General features: G+C 48.4%; 1 protein-coding gene across 5 annotated transcripts in view; it reads left to right on the plus strand.

Moving 5' to 3' along the window:
* Cnih3 (cornichon family AMPA receptor auxiliary protein 3) overlaps window positions 1-13,934 on the plus strand; it is a 110,183-nt gene extending 96,249 nt beyond the window's left edge. For 2 of the 5 annotated variants that reach the window (NM_028408.3, NM_001160211.1), the window contains exons 4-6: window positions 3,263-3,375; window positions 7,888-8,031; window positions 12,518-13,934. In NM_028408.3, coding sequence (NP_082684.1) covers window positions 3,263-3,375; window positions 7,888-8,031; window positions 12,518-12,545 — 285 coding nt within the window. In that variant the 3' untranslated portion in view covers window positions 12,546-13,934. The remainder of the gene's footprint in view (window positions 1-3,262; window positions 3,376-7,887; window positions 8,032-12,517) is intronic. The other 3 variants (XM_030243142.1, NM_001160212.1, XM_006496989.4) reach the window with 3 other exon arrangements.
* The last annotated feature ends 1,734 nt before the right edge of the window (window positions 13,935-15,668 follow it).

Below are 15,668 nucleotides of genomic sequence, written 5' to 3' on the forward strand. Positions count from 1 at the left end.
TCTTCCTTAACAGTGGTTCTGGCTTCATGACAAACCCTTCGGCTATTCTCAAGTTGGCAGGCATTGCTTGTTAGGTTTTGTTTTTTTTGGGACCAGTTCTCACCATGTAGCCTGTCCCCTTAGCCCAGGATCACAGGCATGTATGTGTAGGCTAGCCTGACTTTAACTGTCACCTTTTCAGAACCCCACAATGTCTATAGTGAGATCATTCTTACTATTTATAACTACAGAAAGCAGGATATGGGGTCTCAGACTGTGGTCTACATGAAGTGGTGTCTATTTATAACTCATTCAGTGAATCACGGGTATCGGTACCATTCAACAGCTCGGCCAGAGGAAACAGTGTCTGCCGGTGATAAGGGATGGAACTAGCCATGGGCATGCTCAGAGTTTCAATCTACCTTTCTATACTTCCTCTGGTAGGTTCAAGCGTGGGGCATATTTCTATAGCACTTATTCGGTCTGAGCTGGGAGCAACCCAGCTGACTACCCACCAGAATAAGCCTGATGCATGCTTGGTGGCCTTCCACCTGGTACTCAGCATCAGGAGCATGTCACACTAGCCTCGGTGGCTTATTAAACCAAGGTCCGGAAGGATGCTCAGGAGGATAGAGAGGGGAGAAGAACACAGCCTTGCTTTTCTCATTGATTTCTCATTCCGAGGCTCTGACTACATCAGACAAGATGGGCCAAAGTGTGTCATAGCAAGAAGGAACATGTGACTCTCAGTCGCTCAGAACAACAAACGTTTATGACTTGCTCTCACTCTGCCCATCGAAGGCTGCCGGGGTGGGGGGGTAGGGGTGGGAGAGAGCCCTCTGTCCTCACTGGTGGTGTCAGGATGATGAAGTATACCCGTTGTTATAACTGTTCTTTGTGATGTCAGAGGAAACAAAATAGGACTTTGGGGGCATTTCTTATTGGCTGTTAAGTGTTCCAGGCTTCTCATATAGTTTCCACTCATGGCCCCTGGGGCCCCTCCCAGCTGCTGGGATCGGGGATGTCTTATGTTGCAAAGGCCAAGTAGTGGAAAGGCACAGATGGTCTAGGGTGAGGCATGGTACGGGCCAGCGCGGGTAGCCTGGCTAAGCTCCATTTGGTCTGAGAGGAATAAGGTCCCTACATTGTCCACATCACTGTGAGTAACATGGGATGCCTGGAGCAAGAGGAGGGGCACAGGGGCATTGCAGCCACTTGAAGTCTCCTGGGGTTAGGAACAAGTCTGCTCAGGATTTTAGATACTGAGAGGCAGTGGGAAGACCCACACAGAACAGCAGGAGGGTTTCCCCCTCATCCCTAAAAGTCGAGCTGGCCTCTGTTAAGTGTTTTCCTTCACACAGGGGATGGTAATAGATCCTCCCTGTCAGTCACAGCTTCCATTATCCACCAAGTCCCAGAGAACAAGGAGCAGTGTGATGGATAGAGGGCATGAATTCTGAACTGTCATCATTCAGAGGTTTGGCGTTGGCACTGGAGACGGGGATGGAGCTGTACTAGATGATTCAGGCCTGTCGTCGCTGTCTCTGAGCATGTTAAGTACTTGGCATAAGTGCTTGGATGTGCATGGTGGAGTAGGGCTGGCGTGCTAGCTCTGAGAACGTGGGCTTGCTCTAGGCATGGTAGGTAGCCAGGGTACAGATGAAGCCGGCAAGCACAGCTTTGAGGTTCTCAAAGGAGGAATGACAGCACATGGCCTCTCTTACTACATGGTTGAGATTCATAGGTGCAGTGCCTGGTTTATCCACTGAAGTCATGACCCCGGAGGGTTGCCTCTTGTGCTCTGAGTCCATGCTGAGCCTGAGTTAACTTAAGGTTAAGGCAGCTTGTCCTTCACCAGATGCCGAGAACAAACACAACCCCTAGTTACAAAATGCATCTCTCACATGTATGCCTGTATATGTATTTATTTAAAATCTGTGAATATGTCCTTATCTTCTGCAGGGGCCTACTGGTCAGGTAGCTAGCTCATTTGCTTACAGTGAAAGAAAGCTAGTGTCATGTTCTATACCAAAGCGAGTTGGTCTGAAGCAGTTGCTCCCACCCATGGAAGTCTAGGGCTATGACTACAGACTCTATCTCACGGGCAATCTAGCCATGCTACAGACGTATGTGGTTGGTCAGAACAGTACATTTGGTCACATGTAGGCTGTGGGGGTGGCCTCTATGAGCAGGTCAGAAAGCTTGCTATGTAGGGTAGGTGAGATAGCTCAGTGCTCTTAAGTTTGATAGCCAGAGTTCTAGCCTTGGGACCCACATAGTAGAAGGAGAGAATTGTTTCCCACAAATTGTCTTCTGACCTTCAAACATGTATGCAGGCACACATGCATTTACATACATGTTCACGTGTGTACACACACACACATACATACACACAAATGTTGGTTTTTTTTTCTTTTTGGTCTACAGTCAGTGACTTAAAACTTAAGTATTTTTTAATGTAAATTTATAAAAAGGAATCAGGTATGGGCTGAGGGTTGCTGGGGAGGATAGCCGTGATTCCTTTAGAATGGCCCCTGAAAGACACAGTTTGTTGGATCAGAGCAATCACGATGGTCAAAGTGAGATGTACAGGCCATACATACACGTGTGTGTGTGTGTGTGTGTGTGTGTGTGTGTGTGTGTGTGTGTGTGTGTGTGTGTGTGTGTGTGTGATTTCTGTCTACAAGAGTGTGCTTGCATACTTATAGCTTTCCTTACTGGAAAGGGTTGATTGTCTACCTTCTAGTCATCTTTAGTTTTCAGTTTTCATTTATACCACATGTGCCTACCCAGGAGGGGTGTCTGTCTTCTTCCATCTGTCCCCCTGCATCTCCCTGGGGAGTCTGAGCTCACCTTCTCCCTTCTCACAGAGGCCACCTCTTTTCACTATTGCTCCTTGGCATTTCTCTTGTGCTCGTCTTGATTAGCCTATCACCAGCCTTTCTGTTTTCCTGACCTTCTTGTATTATAAACAAACACACCTATTAGCTAGCGGAGGGCACAGAGGAGCCAGCAACACAGCACAAACAGATGGAAGGTGACACAGGACACTACTAGTTTCTTCAGACAATCCAGATGCTAGGCAACCTCCTCCCCTTTTCCCAGGCCTGGACAGAGGGCCTGTGTCTACTCTGGGTTGGGTCTAAAACATGGAGCACTTCCCAAAGTGATCAGTCACAGGGAAGTGACCATGCTGCAGGGAGCACCTCTGCATGGGGGACAGTGAGTGGGTGGAGCACTGCCTCCCTCTAACCGGGCCTGTGTGTCTCTGCTTCCTCTCCAGCTGGTGCTGCCCGAGTACTCTATCCACAGCCTCTTCTGCATCATGTTCCTGTGCGCTCAGGAGTGGCTCACCCTGGGACTCAATGTTCCTCTGCTTTTCTATCACTTCTGGAGGTAGGTCTGCCTGGGCCCCGCCCATCCTCCATCACCTCTGCACCCAATGACAGTGTGCCCACAGAGATCAGCCACCGGGTGCCTTCTTTTATCCCCTTGTAAAGAAACCGTGTTCTAGATACAACTGTGTTGTGATTACGAACTCTGACCAAAAGCAAGTAGACTTATGTAATACAGGTTATAGCTCATTATTGAGGGGCAGGAACTCACGTAGATGCTTGAAGGCAGAAACAATAGAGGACTTTCTGGCTTCCAGGCAGACTCATGTTTACCTAACTTTCTTACATAACTCAGGAACACTTAATTAGGGAATGGTACCAACTACCTTCAATGGGCTGGGCCCTCCTACACCAATAAATAGTCAGAATGATCCCTCATAGACACACCCTAAGGTCAATATGATCTACTCAGTCGAGACTCTCCTGTGATTGTGTCAAGTTTATAAACAAAGACATGTAGAACAAACTGACTCTCCTGAGCTTGAAGTAAGTCCCTCTTGGCTCCGTTCTGGAACCCCGGTCCTGCAGGTGAACATGAAATGCAGCTACAATGTTATTCACTGGAGCCAAAATAGGAAAACAGTACCGACTGTTAGCTGATGCATCCATAAAGAAAATGTGGTGTATCCATACAATGGAACATCTGTGTGGAAATTAAGAAGGCAGAAAGTACTTAAATGTTCTACAATGTGGATGAGCCTCAAATAAAATATAAGTTAAAGATATCACACCCAATAGCAACACATTATATGATTCTTTTGACATAAAATTTCTAGAATAGTCAAATCTATAGAGACAAAAGGTAAACAAGTAGTTTCCAAAGGAGGAGGGGAAATAGCAATAGCAAACAACTGCTCATGGGTACAGGGTTCTCTCTCTGTCTCTCTGTGTCTCTGTCTCTCTCTCTCTCCTTCCCTTCTTCCCTCCTTCCCTCTCTCCCTTTTTCCCTCCCTCCCTGTAAGGGTAATAAATATGCCCTTAACTTAGACAGTAGTGATAGATGTGCAACTCTACAAACATGCTAACACTCATTGAATTGTATGTGCACTTTAAAAGGGCAAACAGTATGATGTGTAAACTGCTTCCTTTTTAAAAAAAACTCACCCACCAGTTGCACTAGGTTTTCTGGGCAGTTATGATGCCAAGTCTTTTTCATGTAAGAGTGTGCTTTGGCTCAGTCAAGTGGGTTTTCTGTAGGATGGATATGGAGCAGAAGTGAGAAATACCAGAGAAGTGGGGATTGTAATTGTGTGGATCAATTATCCTCCTCAAACCCTTTAATTCCGGAGCTCTGGATGCCCAAGCCAGCTGGTCCATCACTGCCAGTTTCACCAGCAAACATGGGGAGCACACACTGCTTGCTAGACATTGAGGGGAATTCCTAGATGAAAATATGTGTGAATCTCTATCCCAGGAATATCCTTGCAAGCAGAAGGAAGTATATTCTTATCAGATATATGAGGATATATGAAGATTCCCTGTAGGAATGTAGAGAAAGAGACACATTGGTCCTTACAGTGTGGGAAAGTCCAGAAAAGTATGTGCAAGGGCCCAGAAATGAGAGAGAGCACTTGGCATGTTTAGGGGACACTTATTGCGTCTTTCTGCACCGTCGGATGGGGGCTCCTGGAGGCTGCAGTGGTTAGGCAGCTGGCAATCTCATACTGAGAACCTGAGAAGTGCTGATACAGAGCCTGGAACCTGTGTGGACTGGAAAACCAGGAGGGGTTCTGGTGAAGAAAACTGGTGTTACTTGATTGAATTTTAGAAGATTATCTTGGAAGAAGTGTGAGGATGAGCCAGAAGGAGATGTATCAAAGACAACATCTAGTTAGGAACTGGACAGGACTCCAGGTGAAGAAATAAAGGGGATGACACAGTGGGGAGCCATCCTACCTCATGAAGATTGGCTCTGTGAGAGAACTGAACTGGAAGTAAAGTGAACAGGCTCTGACCAATGACTGGACTGTGTATAGGTGAGAGGGAGGGAGGGAGGCTCTGAGCTAGACATCTCACTTGTGAGAACCTGTCTGCATCCTCTCCACCTCACATGGGTTGCATCTCCTCCCTGCAGATGAAATCTCTCCTGCGGGTCTTTGAGTCATGGTCTGTCGTCGAAGCCTATCAAATGGATCAGCGGCTGGGTAGACATGCACTTACAGCATACACAGCCTTGGGGTTTATCTCAGTCCTGCAGAAACAAGGAAAAGGCAATCTGTGGGACAAGTGCAGTTCTGTGAAGTTGGATTTGTCTTCCACTCTCAGAGCTGCACTTGTCCCAACGGAGGGGAAGGAGAGCCAGCCACTGCCTCATACCTGGGATGTGTGTGTGTGTGTGTGTGTGTGTGTGTGTGTGTGTGTGTGTGTGTAGGTGGGGAGCAGCTATGGTCTCATTGCCTGTAAAGACCTTGTCTTGGTTCTTGAATCTCTGATGGCCTAGCCTACTTACTCTTAGGAAGTTATCAGAACACAAAAGACAGACAGAATGAAGACAGAGAAGTCCTTGAGTACCCAGAGTCCTGGAACCCGAGCCCGTCTGTCTCATTTCCTTTTCTCTGTCTGCCTCCGCTCCCTGCGTGTTTATATGTCTATGTGTGTGCGCACAGGTATGCATGTGTGTAGAATTTAGATGACAATCTCCAGTGTAGTCCCTCAGGTGCCATCTGCCTTTTGGAGGGAGGGAGCAAAATCTCTCCTTGGCCTGAAACTCACTTAGATTGGCTCAGCTGTCCTGTGAATCCCAGGGAGCCGAAGGTCTCAACATTTCCAGCGCTGAAATTATAGCCTCGCATCACTGTACCCAGCATAATAACAAGAGTCCCAGGCGTTAGTGCTTTACAGACTGACCAGATGCCCCTGGCTTACCTGCCTCCTTGTCAGGTTAGTACTTTGGTCCCCTCTATCCTCACACTCATTTTGCTTCAGTGAAACTGACTCGGTCCCCACTTTTTAGTGGCTGTTCAGAAAGGTTATTTGCGCATATCAATGTATACCAGCATCATACTTGTCCTTTGAGGTGGGCAATTTTTATCCCCATTTTATAGCTGAGCCTAGGATGGGTTGATGACTGACCCAAGGAAGGACAATATGGTGAGGAGCAAGCAAAAGAGTCAGTCTTGGTCCTTTCTGCCAAGCCATTCAGCCACTGGGTTCCTCTGCCTTCATTTAATGAGGTCGCCTGGGAACAAAGCCCGGTGACAGCAAATAGGTTTTGAAATCTGCTCCAGAGAAGAGGAGAGGTGAGTGGCCCAAGGGCTATGAGCTGGCAGCTGTCATCGAATCTGGCTTCTCATGTCCTCTTAGCATAGCGTCGGTGACAGATAATGCAGGTGCAATGCTCTGAAGGGGGAGGAAGAGGTGGCTGAGATGCTGGCTCTGTGAGCATGTGCCATCACAGCAGTCTTCAGGTCAGGCCCCGTGCCTGGTGCTTCTTCAGGGTGGGGAACTGCTGCTGTCCCATCCCTGACAGGAGCAACAGCATGCACTCCTGCCTCCCAGAATCCTTCTCCCTAGTGACCAAAGAGCACAGCACCAGGAGTTCCAGCTGCAGTGGGCTCCTAGGCAACATGGGGAAGTGATGCCCTACAGATGTTGGTGGACATGAGCTAAGTGCTGCAGACACTTGCAAGGGCCCCAGTTGTCACATAAGCCCCTGGCCTTGGGCAGCATTTGTGGAGTTGATGTGGCTGTAGGCATTAACGAGGACTCATCGCCCATGGTTCTCTTTTCCAGCTTCCCCAAAGATGGCCAATGTTCCATTTGTTCTTCTAGGCCCCTCAGTCAATCAAACAAACAAAACCAAGCAACAGCAACCCATGTCCCTAAACATGACTCTATAATGTCTCTCTATGGTATTCTGGAGTTTAAATGAAAGCCTGGGTAGTGGGCCCTAGCCCAAGGCACTTAGTGTTCAGAATATAGACGTGGAGAAAGTGGTTGTACAACTCTCCCACATGTGCCCACACCCAAAGGGAGCTCTCAGTATCTTCTGGGAGATACCAGGCTATCAGAAGCAACCTCCAGCAGGAAGGAATTATTTGGACTCATAGTTGAAGGGAGTACATCCCACCATGGTAGAGAAGGCATGGTGGCTGGGGCTCCGCCTACGGCAGCAGGAACTCACAGTGTTATTACAGCTTGGTAGACGGAAGCAGACAGCTGGGAAGTGGGCTTCCCTATAACTGTTCCCATTTCCTCCAGTGAGTCCTTATCTGCTGAAGGTCCCATAACCTCCCCAGACAGGGCTACTAGCTTGGCATCACGTACACCCACATGCAGGCCTATAGGGGAGAGGTCACATTCAAACCATAATCCTGGGTGACATGTTTTCTTCTGTTAGAGCACCTTTATATGATACCATGGATCTGCTGGAAGGTTGTGGCCGAGTTTGCTCTAGCAATGGTTGGAATCTGAGTTTGGCAGGAGGCACAGTACAAAGCTAGGGGGCCTTGACCTGAAAACACAGGGAACCCTGAGCCTCGGAGACAATGCCATCATGTCCTCTTCCCTGCAGGTATTTCCACTGTCCAGCAGATAGCTCAGAGCTAGCCTACGACCCACCAGTTGTCATGAATGCGGACACCTTGAGCTACTGCCAGAAGGAGGCCTGGTGTAAGCTGGCCTTCTACCTCCTCTCCTTCTTCTACTACCTGTACTGGTGAGTCCCGCCCTCCTTCTGGCTTTGACTTCAGCAGCAAATGGAAGGGGAGTTGAGGCTGGCCTTGGAGAGGTAGCTTCTTGGGGGGTGGCCCATGAGAGAACATGGCTAATTGAATCTGATCCCAGTTGTCTGACCCTGACTCAGGAGCGAGGGTTTCTGGGAAAGAAAGATGCCTTTGTGCACATCCTTTGCAACTCAGGGAACATCTAATAACATCTCTTAGGAGACAGCTGAGGGATTGTCACAGGCTTCTAACTAGCAGGGCTTCCAGCCCTTCAGAACTCAGCAGCTCCTCTCCTCAGGGTACCAGTGAACGGAGGGGCTCAGAATCATTAGCCCTTGCCCTCAGCCTGTTTGTGAAGATTCTTGGGTACCATATTAGTGGCCTTTATCCCCGCCACAGAGGCAGTCATACCCCACAGAGAGGCACATTGGGTCATTAAGTGCTTATCCTGCAATTCCTCCATGTTTCATAACACGGTCCTAATTGAGCAAATCCTGCCGACTTGGCAGCTTTGCTTCCGGGTCCCTTTCTTCACCTCGTCACTTGAACACCCTTGCTCAGCAGAGCGCTGTGAGCTGTCATCCTGTGGTCTGCGCACTGGAGCTGCTTGTTCTGGGAATGTCTTCTCATCCCTTTTGTGCTCATTTCTGCCCCCGCCCCGGCACCTTGGTATCTTTGCAGGGTCATGCATGCGCTCGGACACCCCAGTGCTGTCTCTACAGCGGCAAGGGAAGGCTGAGGGTGCTAACTTTTCAGCCATCCCTGGGTTCAGACTGGGTGCATCAGGCTGGGAAGTGGCTACATTGCTGGACATTCAAAAATAAACTCCATTTGCGTTGGCGAATTTGTGAGATAAATTATGCCCTTGCCCGTATATTTCAATTGAGGAACCTGAATCTATAAAGGTTGAAACATTTCCCAAGGTCACAGCTAATGGTCACACCAAGTATACTTCGACGACTGAACTTCAAACTGCATCCAGAACCCATAGACAAGTCTTTATCAAAGCAAGGGCCAGGGGTTAGAGACAGGTGGCTGATTACAGTGCAGCTGGCTCATGGCTCCCCCGCCCTTCTGAAGGAATAGATCTGTTGTTCATATTCCTACACTTCCCATGAGTAGCTTCATGGTTTACCTCAATTGTGAAGAGTTGAGAGAGGATCCCAGAATCCTTCTAGTGCTCTCTTCATGAAGTCAAGGGTTATTCCAATGTCAGAGTGTTACCCTTCCTGAATGGTCTGGATGCTTCCTGCTCTAAGCTGTAGAAGCCTGAGAAGCTGTGGGACCCTCCTTGGAGAAGCCGAGGTGACCAACCGTTCAACCCCCAGTCCTTTTGGCTTAAGGCTTTAGCAGCTCCAGATGGCTGCTCTCCCAGGAGGCTGTAGAGGGTGGGAAAAGGCTGTTTGAAGACAGAGGCCACTCCTTGGAGAGTTTTCAAGTTTTATGGGAACAGGACTGAGGATGGGGGAAGCAATGGAGACTTGTGAAGAATCCAGGGAATCAGACTCGGGAGACCAGCATCAGGGTAGAGATCCGAGCTTATTGCCTGGCGCATAAGCTTATATACAGTGTTTGAGCCAATCCCAAGCCCCGAAATCCTCAGCCAATTGTATCTCGCCATACCGTCACTGTGCCCCAATGAAAGCCCTGCTTGATGGGGTCACTCAGAGGGTTTGGGTGTGTAGGGGGAACATTGTCACCTGTTAGGATTTCTGCATCAACATGGGAAGCAGCCACTGCCCTGGCCTCGGTGAACATCTTAGATCTAATGCGTCCATGAAGGAGCCTGTGGTGCCTGGCTCTCCATCCCACTTTTTCCTTCACAAGGTTGGCCTCCATATGCCCTACAGAGTATCCTCTCTGAAGTGAACTCAGCCTCACTGTCACCATGAGACCACAGACCTCCTGAAATCATAGGCTGAGTGGCCTGTCCCCAGATAGCAGTACCTCTCTTTAAAATCAGTAGAAAGTGGCTAGGCCTTCCCTGGTCCACCATTCTAGGATCCACCTTAGTTTGGGAAACTGAAACAGGACCCTTCCTTCTGGGTTTTAGCTCCAGCCAGACATTGCTCTCTGCTGGGCTGTAGAATAAGAGGGACAGAGTGGACAATGTTGGAGGCCCCAGGCCCTTAGCTGGGAGTGGTCATTCTGTAACTAAGTTCCCTGCAGTCCACTGAACTTTCTGTATTCTAGTTTCAGCTGCAGTTTGTCACGGCATTCATACCATACTCACAGCGTCGTCTTCAAACCACAAGTGTACACCTCGAGTTTCCCAAACCCAGACCCAGACAGTGTAGAACATTAGCCTGGGCTTTGTTAAGGGAGGGGAAGTTCGTGCCTGCAGAGCAGCCTCTGAGCTGTGTGCAGCACTGGAGACTGAGTTCTACTGCACTGTGCTAACCACAGGGCTCTCGCCACTGTCTCCATCTCAGAATGTGTTGTGGTGCAGGTGACATTTATGGGTTATGTGTGATGGGGGTGTGTAATAACCCTGGTGAGTGAGTCCAGGGTGGGCAGTTTGTCTCCTCGGTAGAAGGGTCCTTTTTCTTTTCATTCTCTCTCTCTTATTACACTTTCCATCCCCCTTTTCTTTGTTTCCCCTTTCTCCTACCCCCTTTTTCTTTACTCTTCCTTTTCTCCTCCCCTTCCCTCCCCTCCCCTTTTCTCTCTTTTCTTGTTCTGGAGAGCAAACCTAGAGCCCCATCCATGCTAGACAAGCACTCTACCACCATGTCACATGCTCTCAGCTCTTTTCTACTTCTGATTTTGAGACCTAGTCTTGCTGAATTGCCTGGGACACCCTCAAACCTGAACCCTCTGCCTCGTCTATGGAGTAGCAGGGATCACAGGCCTGTGCCGCCAGGCCTGGCTAGAAAGGTTCCGAGTGTGACCCTGGCCCATATTATTCAGTGATGCTGTGTCACCCCATCCTTTTGTCCATTACTTCTGGGCACACTGGTCTCTCCTTGTCTGTTTCTTCTCAGTTTATACTTCTGTCTTTTATGGGTTACTCCTCTCTAGGCTGCAGAGAACTTATCTGCTTCCCTCAACGCTATCTCAGCAGTGCCCTTCATGGCACATAGTAGGCATCCATGGTGTTTGTTGTCACAGATTGGCCAGGGCTCAGCCCACACACTCACCATCATTTCCCTGAATTGAGAAGAGTGCTTGGTACATAGTAGGTGTTCAGTTAGTGTGGAATAAAAGAATTACAGTGAGTTAGACAGAGTTATTGTCTTAGTTAGAGTTTCCATTACTGTGTAGACATCATGACCAAGACAACTTTTATAAAGGACGGCATTTAATTGGCGGTGGCCTACAGGTTCTGAGGTCCAGTCCATTATCACAGTGGGAAGCATGGCAGTGTCCAGGCAGGCATGGTGCAGGAGGAGCTGAGTGTTCTATATCTTACTCTGAAAGCAAACAGGAGAAGACTGGCATCTTTAGACAGCTGGGGGGAAGCTCTCTTTCCCACCCCCTCAGTGACATACTTCCTCCAACAAGGCCACACCTTCCCCAATAAGGCCACACCTTCCCCAATAAGGCCACACCTCCTAATAGTGCCACTCCATGGGCCAAGCATATTCAAACCACCACAGTTGTCCACAATTAGGCTCAGTCCACAATGGTCAGAGGACTGGCTTTGGAGTTAGAAAGTGGTTGATCTGTTTGAGCTGTACAGCGAGAATCCATCTGTCTAGCTCCAGACCTAGGCAGTGGGGCCTGGGCACATCTGCTGTGTCTGGCTCTAGAAAGGGGGCTTCCCAGCTGTGCAGGGATGGGAGGAAAATAGTCCAGGTTCTTTTATTTGGTTTTGCTCCTAGACAACTTCTTAGAGTCAGGGGTGGGGTCTCTAATGTCAGGAGAGTTGTTTCTTTTTCTAAATAGACAGAGGAGTAGATTGTAGTTCTGGTCAACTTGTCAGCCTTGCAGAATTAGCCTGACATCCTTGTCAGGCCATAGGAATGCAGGTCCCTCCTACTTGGTCACTACTAATCCCATAAGGAGGAGGTTTGGGGACCTATGCCCAGTTAAGATTCACTTATGTCATTTGCCCCGAGGACTGTGTTTATGCAACCCCACTGATATCAGTGACAATGTTCTTCATCCAGACCCTTGGAATTGACACATCATGTAACATCACGGGGGCTTGGGGAGGAGGGGTAAGGATGCAGCCATTCTGTAAGCATGTGGTTGCAGATGGTGGTGTGAAGAATCTTACCCCATAGGCACCTGTAATTGCAGGAAAAGTGATGCGCCACAGTGATCATCCCAGTGAGAGTGCTCATAAGCATCCACAGGGGACATGGGGTGCCATCCTAGCAGACACACTATGGGCTATAGCAAGGCCTCCATGGGTGAACTGGAGACCACAGAGACGGGAATGAGTTGAATCCATAGGCTCCAGACTTGGAAGGGGGCTGATGAAAGCCACAGACTCCTGCTGACATCTGTTTTCCTCTTCTTGTTTGCACCCAGCATGATTTACACCTTAGTGAGCTCCTAACTCAGACCCTGCTGATGGAGAGGCCGAAGCTGGGAACCACTGCGGCTGTGGCTAGAGGAGCACCAGATGGGGATGACGGAGAGACCCAGATGGCAGAGACCGAATGAAAGGAACGGGAGTCATACAGCAGTCAGAGCCATGTTACCCACGTGTGTCTGTTTCTGCCTTCGCATTTCACATCCCACATGGGTTGCAGGGCCCCTCTGAGCATGGGCGTGCCAGCTTGTAGCTGATGAAACACTCAACCTCTGGAGATGCCATTATTACTTCCTTCATCCACTTCACTGAGCAGCAGAACTGTGCGAGTTTCACATGGAGAGCTCGTCTGGATGGTAGAAATGAGGCCAGATGCTGGCAGGTGTCGAACAAGGGACAGAATGGCTCAGGGCCAAGGCCAGATCTTCAGGGATGGCTGAGACCCACAGGGACACCATGGGCTGCCCAAGACTCTTGTCATTTTTTTTCCAGAGCTGTGGTCACATGCTTTGCTCAGTGCAAGGCAGAAAGCTGTGGGGACTGCCCTGAGCCACCTCTCACGTCACTTTTACGCTCTGTGTCCAGGAGCCTGGGCTGTGGCTTCCTGAGCTGGGTGTGGCAGCAAGCCCTGTCCAGTGTGAACTGGGGAGGGGGAGAAAATGGATTTCTAAAAATGTCTGCAACATGTCCCAGGTGTGAGTTCTTCACCCTCCCAAGATGTATTCTGCCACTGTGCCAAAAATTCATCAGAGTCATTACATGCCAATCAGCTGGCTGGCATGAGCCAAAGCAAAAAACAAAACAAAACACCAAACCAAACCAAACCCCTCAAAATAGTGCGAAGCCCAGAAACAGAGAGCTGCTCTGTGTGTGGGTATGGACAGCCAGGAAGTGAGACAACACAATTATCACATCCATTGATGCTTCACGGCCTTTGTGCTCCTCAGTTCAATGTGGGGACATCGCTTATTTAGAAATTTCCACTTGACTTTTGCTCCTTTTTTGGGTGGGAGTTGCAGGACAGGTGTAAATACTGACAAGGCTGAGTTTTTATGATGCTTAAACTGGGCACAATGATTTTAACCTGATTCCCCAAACTGCCTTGCTTTCTACCATTACACACACATACACACACACACACACACACACACACACACACACTATTTATATATGTACTGGTTCCCATCTGAATTCTGTGACTCAGTTTTTTGAATGGTGTTTGTGTAACACATTGTGTGCTATGTTTAAGATGCAGCAACAACTTGAGTGGCTCACCTCATCTCATTTCAACCCACCCCCGGGGTATCCATATGGTTGGCAAACTAGTAGGTAGAAAAGCGTTTTTAAAAAGAAACAGTGTTTCTTAAAAAAAAAAATTACAGAAAACAAAATAGAGAGAAAAAAAAAACTTGCAAGAAAGAAGAAAAACAAAAGGCTGCTTTTCTGAGGGGCCAGCTGTATCAACCACAGCCGGTTCGGGAGAATGCAGTCTAGGAGGACAGGGAGAATGCGGTCTTTCCCTTGGCAGGAGCTCTTACTACTGAGGGTAACTTGTTGAAGCTACACAACCTCAGCTGGGTACCTTTCCCAGGGATGGCTAGTCACATCAACAAACAGTGGAGGTCTGAGTGTCAGGTGCAAAGCTAACACCGTCATCATCTTGAAAAAAAAAGAGAGAGAAAGAAAAGGAAAAGAAAAGAAAGACATGGAGAACATAAGGAAAGGGGTCTTCTTTCCTCTCTTCAGGAATCTCTTTTACACTCCCCTCTTCCAAAACTGCTTAAAGTCGTTTTTGACAGGAGACACCAATATCAGAGATTGTTAATGTGGACTTGGGACATTCGAACCTACAAAGGAGGTCTGTACCATATCCTAACTTCCTGAGTGGTCAATTTAACATCATCCCTCAGCAGTAAATGCTTCATACGGCAGGACTTTACATCTTCTAGACCACTTTCCTAGCACACTGAACCCTCCACTTGGCCCTCTTGTTTTCTGCTTTAAAGTGGGGGAGTTTATAAGGCCTGCCTATGAACCTGGTAGCCGACTTTAAGAGAACATGACCTTTCTGTTCCCACCAAAAGCTTTGACTTTTATGAGGAAAGATTTTAAAGCAGAGAGCTCTAGCTAAGGGACGTGCGTGGTGGTTTAAGGGGATGCGTGTGAGAGATTCTTCCCTTAGTCCTTTGAAATCCTTAAGCATTGCTGATGCCTCTTGGGCAGGTCCTACCTTTATGAAAGAAAAACATTCAAAGCGTTCCCTTGCCATCCGTTGTGATTGGAAAATAAGTCCGGTGATCTCATGGGAGTTAGAGCAAATCCTCGGTTCCCCAGGAGAAGTTCATTTTCTTGATGGTAAAAATAAGCAAGATGGGGCTAGTGGCAGAGCACAGGTGTGTGCCAGGCGCCACAGTCAATGGGAAGAGCTGTTTCCAGATGTGCACAGCTGGTCCGAGGCGGGGCTTTAAAACCATGCAGCTGGACCTATTTCCACAGAGTTTTGCTTGTTTGGCTAACATTCTTTCGTTGTGCAGCTCATTTAAGGAAGGAGGGAGCAAGGCAGGAGAAATGCCTTAAAGTTCCCAGAGCCTCAAGAATCCAAAGGAAGTGTTTTTGTTGAGCAAGTTAGAACCCATCTACTGAACTGGATACTTTAGGGGTATAGCATGTGCCAGTACTGGCCTGGAAGTATGGGCCCTCTTCCCCTGCTGTGGCCCTGTGCTGCATGTGACCTGGATGATGGAGAGTCACAAGGTCACGTTTCCCTTTGCTAAGGTGAGAGAAGAATAACAGGCTCAGCCCCAGCTTGCTATAAGGATGGTGTGACTTCATGTCCGCTGCACCTGGTACTCTAGAGAGGGAACTGTGCCCTGTTCTCTACACTCTACCCAATGCCCCAGCTTCCTGCCAACCACTCGACTGATACACATCTTATTCAGTCCTCACAGTGACACTATGACTGTCTTTAAATGATAGTTGAAAGCTTTGATACAAACCCTACAGAGGTCAAGGACCCCAGCCAAAGTCAACACTTGCCAAGTTGTCAACCTGAGTCATTTTGCTTCTGGGACCTTGATGTTTCTGTATTCTCAAAAGAGCCATGCAGTGCAGGAAGGGTGAGGGGATGTGAAGGAAAAAAGAGTAAGA

Source organism: Mus musculus, chromosome 1, assembly GCF_000001635.26.
Source record: "Mus musculus strain C57BL/6J chromosome 1, GRCm38.p6 C57BL/6J".
In the NCBI taxonomy this organism is placed as follows: Eukaryota; Metazoa; Chordata; class Mammalia; order Rodentia; family Muridae; genus Mus; species Mus musculus.